The sequence below is a fragment of the Phlebotomus papatasi genome, chromosome 2 (genome assembly GCF_024763615.1).
Source record: "Phlebotomus papatasi isolate M1 chromosome 2, Ppap_2.1, whole genome shotgun sequence".
In the NCBI taxonomy this organism is placed as follows: domain Eukaryota; kingdom Metazoa; phylum Arthropoda; class Insecta; order Diptera; family Psychodidae; genus Phlebotomus; species Phlebotomus papatasi.
Window position 1 is genome coordinate 80,305,743 of NC_077223.1, and position 11,655 is coordinate 80,317,397.

Consider the following 11,655-nt stretch of genomic DNA (forward strand, 5'->3'; position numbering starts at 1 on the left):
TTTAATTTTAAAGTTTCATATGCGTAATCCGGTGGAATTTTTTAATTTCTTTTTTTACGATTTAAGAAAAAATTCTACAGATTTCGGAATCGAACTAGAACTTCTAGAATTTGATTGTTTCGAAAGTTCTCCGAATTGAATTTATATGGCCAAATGACACGTTCTTTTTGACTTTTCAAGTTCTGATACGGCTAGAGACCAAACGGTAAGAAATATCGTCTTCCGGTCTTCAACGACGCCCCTAAAAGACATTATCTAGGAAAGGCTTTTTTTCTTTTTCCCCTGATCCTCCTTCTTCCCGTCCAAAACCATTTTTTGTTTATTTCGAAAACGGCTCCTATAATTTATTTTTTGAATATGTTTTAGAGGTAATCAAGGTGAATATTTTGTGCTTGAATTGAATTGAATTGAATTTTATTCATGCCCAAAAATACAAAGTACTTACATAGGACTATATTATAAATGTTATTTTAATAGTATATAAATTGAGTTTGTATCTAATTCGGAAAATAGTAGCGGATGAAAATTCGGGAGAAATAAGTTACAAATGTTCTAAATTCTTGTTAATTAACATTTTAAAATTAGAATTCCACCTTTACAACGCACAGACCTTTACAACGAGCCCAAACATAATACTATTCTGTTGAGAAATATGCTCTCTAGGGCCTTTTTAACCTTTGAACTTGAAAATCGTTATTTATTAGGAATGAACGTTTGATCTCTAGGCATGGTAACTGTCGGACATGCAGACAGATAGACGAACAAACAAAATAACGTTAAAAAATAGAAACTACAGATTTCCAAAATTCTTATACGATATAAAGTCGAAATACAAATTGCACGGCGGCAAATGTAGTAATGATTTTAGGTTTTGGGTGTTTTTGAGATAGAATCACCTAAAAACATTAAATTTTAGTTTCATTAAATTGTGAATTTGGAGAAGTTTAGTCAAATAAATAAATTTTAAGTCTGAAACCCATCTAAAATCGCGTAGCTACGTCAGGTCAGAAGACGCTAAATGCCCAAATAGGCCCAGGATTATTATCAATCATATCGAGGCATTTTATTTCTTATTACAATGTAATCATTACAATGTGTCCCGTGTCATGGAAGAATCTTCTGATCGTAGATCGCCCAGAAACGTCTTCCTCGTAGTGAATGCTTCTTCCATGCTCCCGGTGTTTCTTTTGGGCAGAGGTGGTGCATTTTATGACGTTTTATCACAGTGAAAATGTCTTTTTTCTAGACATTCAGGCCTTTGAACCAGGCGGGACTCGAACTCACAACTTTTGAGAGTCGAGTCAGAAATCTCACCGCCCAAGAACCAACGATCTTGCCTATTGCGCCACTGAGATCCCCAAGCCCTGGATCAGTGGAGTATCTAGACACTTATGTGGGGGGTGCGGTTGTACACGAAGGCGCCCTTACCACGGTAAAAATTCTTCGAGCGGGGGGTTTTACTGTTAATCAGTATCATTGACTACTATATTCCTTGAAAAATTTAACTTTTAATTTTGAGTTTTACAGGTTTAATTTTGAAAATACAGTGAAATTTTTAATAAAAGTTAAACGCAAAAGTGGAAGCTCTCCTTTTCAAGAAATGTAGTACTCAATGTTGATCAACAGTAAAAATCAAAAATTTTGAAGAATAGTATTTTGATTAAGATTATTTTGAAAACATGCACAGCTTAAGCATGAAATGGTTAAGATTGTACTGAAAACATGCACAGCGGTTAGACTTCTTAAAACAGATGGTGCTCGTCAAAACCGGTACAGCCGAGCACAGCTCAAGAATAAAATGGATAAAATTGTGCATAAGTCCTGCATAGGTCAAACAAAATTGAATCTAAATTGTCAACAGTTTTCTTAATCTTAATCGTTTTATGTTTAACAGCTGTGCGCGTTTTCAACATAATATAAACCGTTTTATGCTTGAGCTATGCAGATTTCACATACTGAACAATCTCATACACACAGAATGCACATACTGAACCATCTCATACTTGAGCTGTGCGTATTTTCAGCACAATTTTAATTTAATATTTTGAAGTTTTTTTTTTTATTTCAACTCGAAATTTTGAAAGAATATAAGGACAAAATGCGCTTTGGGGCCAAGAGGAGCGCCAAGAAAGCTATGCAAGAAATTAGGCGCCCCCAAAAAGCACCTGAAGGAATTTAAAGTGTCGTTTTTTACTTCAACACGAAATCTTGTAAAAATATAAGGGCAAAATGCTTTTTGAGAGCTTTATGGGCGCAAGAAAGCCTTTAGAACAATTGGACGCCCCAGAAAGTGAGGTAATTAAAAAAGCTTTTTCTTTCCTTTAACGCGAAATTTTGATAGATAAGGACAAAATGCATTTTAAACTAGGACCACAAAACTAGTGGAGAGCCCTAGAAAGTCTCTTGAAGAAATTAAAAGTTTTTTATTTATTTCAACGCGAAATTTTGCAGAATTATAAGAACAAAAGGCATTGTAAGAACTATAGAGGGGCACTCCAGAAAGACTCATATTTGATTCTTTCAAAAGGATGGTTAATACTTGTTCATTTGAAAGGTTCACCTAGTGTTTCTATGCATATTTATGCAGATTATAGATAGATTATGTTTTTTCGTAAACTTATCACAAACTCGTATCATATTTCTCTCATTTGAGCGATCATCAAAGATTTTTTTTTAATAAATTTAATTGAATAATGCAATATAAACAGGTATCTCACTAAAAGTTTATTTAATTGATATTCTCCTAAGTCTTTTTATTATAATTTTATTAAATATAAGTATTAGAATTGAAAGAAAAGAATATCCATCATAAATAAGCAATTAGGTTTAATAGTCTCAGATAAAATTAAGTTCTATTCTCCTCCTGTATACGTTGTCCTGAGATACTGAAAGAGAGCTTCTTCGTAGATCTTCACGACCTGTTTCTCCCTAACCAGTGCAATATCATGAACACATCCTGGAATTACAGCAACGCAAACTGGTCGTTTTCCGTTGTACTTCTCCTTTACGTAGTAAATGCCTCGCATTGAGGCCCAGTTCAGGAAGCGATTAAGGCAAACGCATTGCCAAGGATTGTCTTCAGCTGTGATCTTGGAGAGCCTACAAGAAATAGGTAGAAATTGGGTCCTTTGAATAATTTCTAAAATAGGTTCCTTACCTCGGGAAGGTGTTTGTTGTATTGGGAAAGTAGGAAATCCTATTGCTGTGCATATACAGCTCACTTAAATCCAGAAGATTATCAAAGTGCTTTCCAGTTAAGTATTCTATTCCATTGTTATTGATTTGCATCACCCTGAGGCGTCTCATGGTCTTGAACAGGTGCTCCTCAAAGAATTGTAACCTATTGAAGTCTAATTGAAGGATTTCCAAGCTTACAAGAGTTCTAAATGCGTTCCCTTCGATCTGAACCAATTGATTATTCTTCAGATAGAGTCTCTTGAGATTTGCTCCACTTTTACCGAATATGTCTTCCTTAAGAGTTTCCAGGGAGTTGTGGGTAAGGTCTAGGGTTTCCAAGGAGATTAATGTAGAAAAGGCATCACTACGGATTTCATTAATACGGTTTCCAGATAGATTGAGCTCTTTAAGTGCTGAAAGACCGATGAAGGTGAAGTCATCGATTTCAGTTAAGGTATTCTGGGACATGTCTAGTTTTTGAAGGAGTCCTAGTCCTTCAAAAGCATCCCTATTGATCGTATGAATGTGGTTCCGACTGATATCAATTTTGGATATACGGGCGTTGGCCAAGCCGTAGAAAGTCAATGAGAGAAGTTCATTGATGGCATTCTCTGACAAATTGATCTCCCTCAAATTGGCTAGACCGGTGAATGTCTTTTCTCTGAGACTGGTTATAATGTTAGCAGAAAGATCAATGTACTCAAGTTCTGGGATCTTTAGGAAAGCATTAGGCGTCAGGGTTGTGATCAGGTTTTTCCGCGCCAGGAGAATTCTTAACGATGGAATAGCTCCTAATTCACATCGAGTCATGCGGTTGAAGCTTAAGTCGAGGAACTCAAGGCGTCGTAGATCCTTAAAGGAATCCATCTCAATGGTTTTAATTTCATTGTTCTGCAACCACAATCTCTGAAGTTTGGTGGTGTTCATGAAGTAGCTACGGTTTATTTCGGAAATTTTGTTGCTATTTGCATCAAGGAGTTCAAGGAAGTTCAGTCTACCAAACCAGTAGGGTCCTAGGTGAGTTATTTTTGTTGATGAGATGTTCAAGCGATTTAGATTGAGGTATTCGCGGAAGTAGGGCTCTCTAATGTCGAGCGTTCCACAGTTGGACAGATCAATATCCTCAATGTTGATTAAGGTGTTCTTGGACAACACTTCCCCAACCATTGAGAAGATCTCAGTGGGTTTGTTAACGACACTCAGACTCACCCACTCGGGTTGAAGTTCAGACAAGACCTCATCAATAGATATCACATTCTGGCATTCAATGAACTTCATGATGCCGCCAACAAAGACTGGATGGCACTTTGTCTCTCCCCGGACGATGCCACAGAGCATCCAGGTGATGAAGAATGCCACGATCCACTTCATCTTGAAGAGTCACTTGTACACTTTGCAAGTCACTCAGGTACTGAATGACTTGTATGGTCTCTGCCTGAGGTTGAACTCCGATGGGAAAAGTGCACTTCCAAGGCGACACCTTAGAACTGGTTTCCACCCATTTGACCATTCCATCGTTGTCTCCCTTCCCTTCTTTGAAGCACCGCCTGAGTCACTCTGCATCCCATGCAGATTCTCAACACAATTGCAATTAAAGCTCACGCTGTTGGATTTTTAGAGATCAAGTTCAAGAGATTCTTGATTTTCTAGAAATGTGTGTGGGCATAAAACCAATTTATACACTAATTTATCTGCAGTATCAATTGCACGAAGCATTTGATTCTCGAGGAAATGCAACAGAACATCAGCACAATTTATTTCCACCTCTATGGGACTAGTTCTCAATTTAGATATTGCTGAAATTGTGTATCTCTGGCATGTCCATCTGCTATTTATCATGATCATCTCTTCGGATATTACCTTACATTTTACTTCTTTAACGACCAAAGAGGAATGCTTTTAAATTGACCACTAACTTCTCAGAAGCTTCTTGGAAGGAATATATTTTCTCAAAACCGCAATGTGTCAATCCAGATTAGTCATTTTTGGGTAATTTTTGAATTGCAGATAACTGAAGGTCTTTTAAAGATCAATGGTTCGCCTTAAACTTGATCACTTCATATGTTACTTACAGAGATGGATAAAAATAAAATTTACAGCATTTTGAATAGTTATAAAATATCATATATTTACACATTTTAAACAAAACTACAGTTTTATAAATTCAATTTTACATTATTTTTTACACGTAATGTGTACGAGCATATTAAAAAGTATTTCGCCCTACGGATATTAAATTTTATTTCTTTATAATGGTTTTTAACAGTGTGGTATTTAGGCAAAATGGTTAAAAATATCTATTCACAAATTAATTATTCTGAAGTTTAAAAATTTCATTGAAAATATCGGAATATCTGCATGTTTTTTATCTGTCTTCATATCGATTTAAAGATCAAAGGGTAAGAAAGGGACAGATAATCCTAACCGGCTTATGTAGGTGAGATTCTTAACGTGAGCTAACTCGGAGTGCATGCAAATTCGATTTGGAGCTGAAGTTGGGAGACGCCATTCAGTTATCTTGAATCAAATTCGTGAAATTATACAAATTTTGTATTTAAACCAAAATATCAAGGATTTGGATGAACTGACAGAAAAGTGTTATATGGGTGAAATGTAGACCAGAATGTTCTCTATAATTTTGCCGTAGAACTTGAACTCATCGATTACTCAGAAGCCAAGATAAGCGAGGTTTTTTTTGTTTCTTAACTCGTTTTTTCATCCAGAGTGCCCCAAGTAGTCATTTGTTGAACTTCAACTATATCAAAGAATTGTTGTCTTTTGTGGGACTTTCCATTTAAAACCCTATTTTAAGTGTCTTTGTGGAGTAGAGGCAGTCAAATTGGCATCTGAGTGATTTCAAAGCGTTATTATGGGAAAAATCAATTTTTTCACACTTAAACGGCAAAATCGGAGTGATAGCGTAGTCTGATCGGAAAATGATGTATGGACGAAATGTAGAGACAAATGTCCTCTACAATTATGTCGAAGTAATCATCAAAATCGGTTAAGCGACAGTCGAGATAATTGAGGTTATGTGATATTGAAATTGGTTTTTCGACTGTGGCGCCCCTGGTGTTGGTCCCACGAAGTTCAAACATTATAGAAAGTTGTAGCATTTGGTGAGATCTTTCGTTTAAGCCCTCATTCATCAAAATCGGTCACATAGAACCGGAGATATGATTTTTTGAATTTCGTGAACTTTGACCCCTCATATCTCCGGTTCTATTGAAACCACAGCGCGCATACGCACCATTTTGGAAACGTCCTAGACTGGACTACAACATACTAAAATTTCATTAACTTGCACAATGCCGTTTTTGAGAAAAGTGACTTTGAATTTCGATGAATTTTGACGCTATCACAGCGCCACTTGTGGTGACTTTTTGAACTTCCATCTGAAAGTGCTCATCGAGACGAAACCAAAAAGGTAAAATTTAGGTCGCTATGTTAGTTAGAACCGGAGATAGAGGCCGGTCAATGTTCGAACTTTGACCCCTTATAGCTCGGGTCAGGGGTTATGGATCGACTTAAGGTTTTTTTTTGTTTGATAGGTATAATTAACGGCTACAACATACTAAATTTTCAGCCCGATGCACAATGGAATTTTTGAGTTATTTAACTTTTAAGATTTAAAAATTTTCTTTTTAAAAAAAGCGCCCCTAGCGGTGGTTTTATGAACTTGTGATGTTAGAAGGGGAAGTGGCATTTCACGAGAGCTTTCCAAAAAGCCCTCACTTTTTAAATTCTGACAATTAGAACCGGAGTTATGGCCATTTTAAGAAATTTTTTTTGGACCCTTATAGCTCGGGTCAGGGGGGTCGGGGGACCTTAAGTTTGGTATTGATGGAAAGCTCTAAGGCCCAGCTATAACATACTAAAATTTGAGTCCGCTGAATGCCATAGGGGCGGAGCTATTGAGAAAACAAAAAAAGGGGGGTCTTCAAAATGGCGGAAGGAGGGGTGGGGGGTGGGGGGTCTATGCACCAAGTTGCAATTTTCACCCGATATATAACCTTTGCCGAAAACCGCAAGTCGATATCTTTTTTAGTTTAGGAGCTATTAAGCTCCAAAGAGCGGCCGGCCGGCCGGCCGGCCGGCCGGGAACGTAAATTAGCCACATATATATTCGTGATCAGGAAGTGCTGAAACACATTTTGGCCAAATTTGAGGTCGATCGGACGACATGAAATTTTGTTAGGATTATAGTAGGTGAGATTGTTAAGAATCTCACCTAATATCGACTACCATTTTTCAATGACCCCCCATAACTAGATTTTCTATAGTTTTTTTTTATTATTATTGGCTCATCCTGTTAACCTCTATCATTATCTAATTCTCTTTGAAAAGTTATCTATCTCTAATTTTTTTAGATCAAATTGCATCTACTACAGAGGGCGTACTTTTAAAGTTGTTTGGCTAAGATTGATTTTATTTGAAAGGTTTTGAAATTCCGAACTTGACCATATCGATCCCAAATGGATTGAATGGACGCAGTCAGGGAAGTGGGTAACTTTTAAAGAGGCCTTTTTCTGCTCTTTTTAAATGAAACTCAGCTTTATCACAATGTAATTCAGCTTCACAATTAGCTTAAGAAACTAAATTATATCATGATAAGATCCAAATCCATTTAAAAATTGGATAAAAAACCTATTTCAAAAAAAAAATGTGTTTTATTCTTTTGCCTAAGTACTTGCTTTCGACCCCTGATAAAACTGTAAGGTGACCCCTGCTGGTCAAACTGAGCTTAAACGTAATGTAATTTTGCTTCACAACACAATTGTGGAACTAAATAAAATAATTGTAAGCCTCAGCTTCCTTTAAGGCCTCTACACATTAGGAGCAATTTTTATCAAAAATTGCATTTTTGACATTTCTACCTCTATAGTGATGCAGACAAAAAAGCAATTTTTGACGAAAATTGCTCTCAATGTGTAGAGGCCTTTAGAAATATGCGAAAAATTGTATATCAATGTAAGCCTACAGCTCAAAGTATAGCCTCATCTTCCCTTCCTTTAAAAATATTTTTCCTATTCTTTTCTAACTCCCTTTGCCACAATATTTCGAAAATTATTTTAGAAAGATATGTCTCTCATTTTCGCAAATGTCTTAAAGAAAATATAAGTCGATATTTCGTTCATAAGCACCTATAACCGCATAGATTCTTCGAATTGTTTTTTGCCTTGAAATTATGAATGGTAATTCTCGAACGTACCCAGTCACAAATTGTTTCTGATTATTGTTTATATCGTTTGTCGATTGCCTGATTAATCGAATATTTAGCTATTACCAAAACTAATTATCTCGTATAACACTCTATTTTGTATTAATCCGACACACTGGGGTTTCAAATCCAATACGATATCCCTCAAATCCAGGATTAATCGCGTGATCGAACATTGAGGCTATTTACACTGCCGAATTAGATTGGGATTAAACTGTCCTAAAATCAGATTTTGGGACAATGCAGTCTCAATCTAATGCGGGGATGTAAATGGCATCAATGAAACCATTTATATTGCTGTCTTAGATCAAGCGCCTGGCAAGTTGGCCTTTTTATATGGAGCTATTTGAAGCCAATTCCTAAATTAAATTCGGACTCAGCGCACAGTGCTCCAAGGAAAAATTTATTTCAACAAAAATTTAGTATATTTATCCCTCCATACGGAAAGGTATCTTATAATACGGAGAAACTTCTCACTTTTTAAATATTTAGCATAACGATCACGAGTGCAGAAAAATTCCCATACGCATTTGTATGTGAAAGTAAGAAATTGGCTTCAACTTTGAAGTCTTAGTCTTAGATTGAGCCTAAATTGTCCCAAAACCCGATTTTGGGTCAATTCAATCTCAATCCAATGCGGCGGTGTAAATGGCCTCATTGACTAAAATGGGATCACGAGATTCCAAAAATCTCAAATCTTGGGTTTTTGAAATCTCAGATCCTCGGATTGTAATGAATCCGGGATTTTCGATTTTTTAAGATTTTTTAAGTTCCTGTAATTTTCGGGATTCCGGGATTTAGATTAGATTACACAGCCAATGAAGAAGCATTTCTGCCGTTTGGCTTCGAAGGCTGGTCAACAACGCTAAGGCGGCGGAAGACACATGGTAAGGGGGGAAATGTAGAGCTTGAATAAATTTATTATTTATTATATTATATTTTCAAATCCCGAGATTCCAATGTTCTGACTTAATGAAACATTTAAATCCCGCGATCTCGAGTTTTGGAAAATCCCAGACTTTAGAAACACTATTCCCTTCGACTTAGTCAATTTTGTTATCCATGTCGTAGTAGTTTTGAAAGCGTTAAAAAATCTATTATAATTCTATATTTATAATTATTAATAAAACTCTGCAAAAAGTTAATAAATCAATTTACCTATAAATAATGACTTAAACTAATCTAGCTTACTAGTGTACATCGAATCATTCAACAATTGAGATTTTTTCAAACTTATTTGTGGTCACAGTCCTTCATAAATTAATATAAATTGTAAAGAAATAATAGTAGAATGCTCTATTTTACAAGAGCTCGAGCACTCTACAAATTTACTTTAGTCATTCTTCAGATTTACAAATGACTTAGTAATGCGATATTGAACATAGGACCATAGGTAAAGTCCAGTTCCCAAAGGCATCAAAATTCTAAATACCAATCTATATTATTGGATTTTCAGGATCGTTTGCTCTTAATAATCCATTTATAAATACAAAAAATCAAATCAGCCATTTCTAAATACGAACTCGTACGTTTTTCACTCCGTAAGGTGGACTCTACTAAACAAATGCATATTTCCGGACTTTTTCTATCCCAGTCCATTTTCATATATATCGACAATTCTATGGATGCGAACTGCAGTAATATTTTTAACACAGAACTCTACTCCAGTTACTACACAAACTGGCATTTGTCCGTTTAAAAGATTCCTTTTGCGGTAGTCCACTTTACGGTCTGCCAACCACATCACTAATTCGTTGAAGCATGTACACTGCCAGGGATTCCCTTCAATAGCCACATATTCTAGCATAGTGAATTCATTATCCAGGTCCGGAATAAATGAAATTCTATTGTTGTTTATGAGTAGAGAATTGAGCTTTGTGAGTGGATTGAGGTGTTCTGGGAGCAATTCATCAATACGATTATGAGATAAATGGAGTTTCTTCAGTAATTTCAGAGGCTTAAAGATATCCCGAGGCAATGATTCAATCTCATTTTTAGCCAAACTCAAGTAATCAAGATTTGGTGTAAGTTCAAAAGACGACGGTTGAAGGCTTTGGATGTCATTTCGTATTAACATGAGTTTTCGAAGTCGAGGAAGACCATCTCTGAGCATATCTTCATTTAAATTTACTATCTGATTTTCGGACATTTCAAGAATCTCCAGAATTGGCATAATTCCAAATGTCTTGGCTTCAATTCTAGTGATGTCGTTCGTATTGAGGAAAAGTTTACGTAGGGATCGCATACCATCAAACATGTTAGGAGACAGCGTTGATAGAGAATTTTGGGATAGATTTAGTGATCGTAAATTTTTCAATTCTGAAAATCCGTTTGGATCAATTTTGTTGATATCGTTCTTACTCAAATCCACTTCCAACAGTCTAGCTTTAGCAAGTCCAGTAAACATTTCTGGGAAAATAGTTTTGATGCTATTTCCTGAGATATTGAGTATTTTGAGATTGGTCAGTTCTTCAAACGGGCGAGGATCGATTGTTTTGATGAAGTTCTGTGCAACATTTAGGACTTGCAAGTTTGGCATACGACTAAAGGCTCCGGTAGTCAGCTGAAAAAGACTTGCATTAGCCTCAAACTTAATTAAATACCTAACGACAAGAAACCAACCTTCTCTAAAGAATTATCCATGACCGATAAGGACTTGAGGTTCGGGATCTCTCCTAAGTTTAGTTCAGTAAGTTGATTGTTGTTCAGGTTCAGTTCTTCTAACTTCAGCAAATCAATGAAGGCATTCTTTTCTATGAAACTGATCTCATTGTAACAAAAATCTATGCTGATAACATTGGAGAGGATCTTCACATTATCCTTTCTGATTGCCTGTAACGAATTTCTAGACATTACAATTCGTTCTATGAGGTTGTCTTTGGTGAACCAGTTGCCCTTCAACTCTCTGACTCCCGCGTTACTCATGTCAAGTGTCGTGAGTGATAGATAGTCCCTGAATCCGTGATCAGACATTATAAGATTCCCAGCTCGTGATAGATTCAGATACTGGATGAATCGTAAATTTGATGATTCGTGCTCTGCGTTTGTAAAAGTTGACCCTGGTCTGTTGACAATGATCAACTTGGTCCATGTTGGTTGCAACTCTTTTGATATGGTAAACATGGAATCCACACTAGTGCAAATCACTTTTATTATCTCTCCACTTTTATTAACTTCTGGATTACAAAATTCGCAAGATGCAACGAGGGAAACCACCCCGAAAATCGCGAACTGCACAACATTGTTAAGAAACCTCA

General features: G+C 36.2%; 1 protein-coding gene across 1 annotated transcript; it reads right to left on the reverse strand.

Annotated features, from left to right (window-relative positions):
• Positions 1-2,703: 2,703 nt before the first annotated feature.
• LOC129801057 (protein artichoke-like) lies at positions 2,704-11,651 on the reverse strand. Its single transcript, XM_055845816.1, has 5 exons — positions 11,021-11,651; positions 9,985-10,961; positions 4,613-4,780; positions 3,158-4,558; positions 2,704-3,099 (listed from the first exon to the last, which is right to left on the reverse strand). Exons 1-5 carry the CDS (start codon positions 11,519-11,521, stop codon positions 2,853-2,855), a joined length of 3,294 nt encoding a protein of 1,097 aa, XP_055701791.1. The 5' UTR covers positions 11,522-11,651; the 3' UTR covers positions 2,704-2,852.
• Between the last annotated feature and the right edge of the window lie 4 nt (positions 11,652-11,655).

Excerpts from the sequence above, each read along its gene's own strand:
- LOC129801057 (XM_055845816.1), bottom strand. The coding sequence starts at position 11,521 with ATGTTTACCATATCAAAAGAGTTGCAACCAACATGGACCAAGTTGATC. Across the intron at positions 4,781-9,984 it reads TATGAAAATGGACTGGGATA|CGTGAGCTTTAATTGCAATT; the intron begins GAAAAAGTCCGG and ends AAAATCCAACAG. Across the intron at positions 4,559-4,612 it reads CCATCGGAGTTCAACCTCAG|ACTCTTCAAGATGAAGTGGA; the intron begins GCAGAGACCATA and ends AGTGTACAAGTG.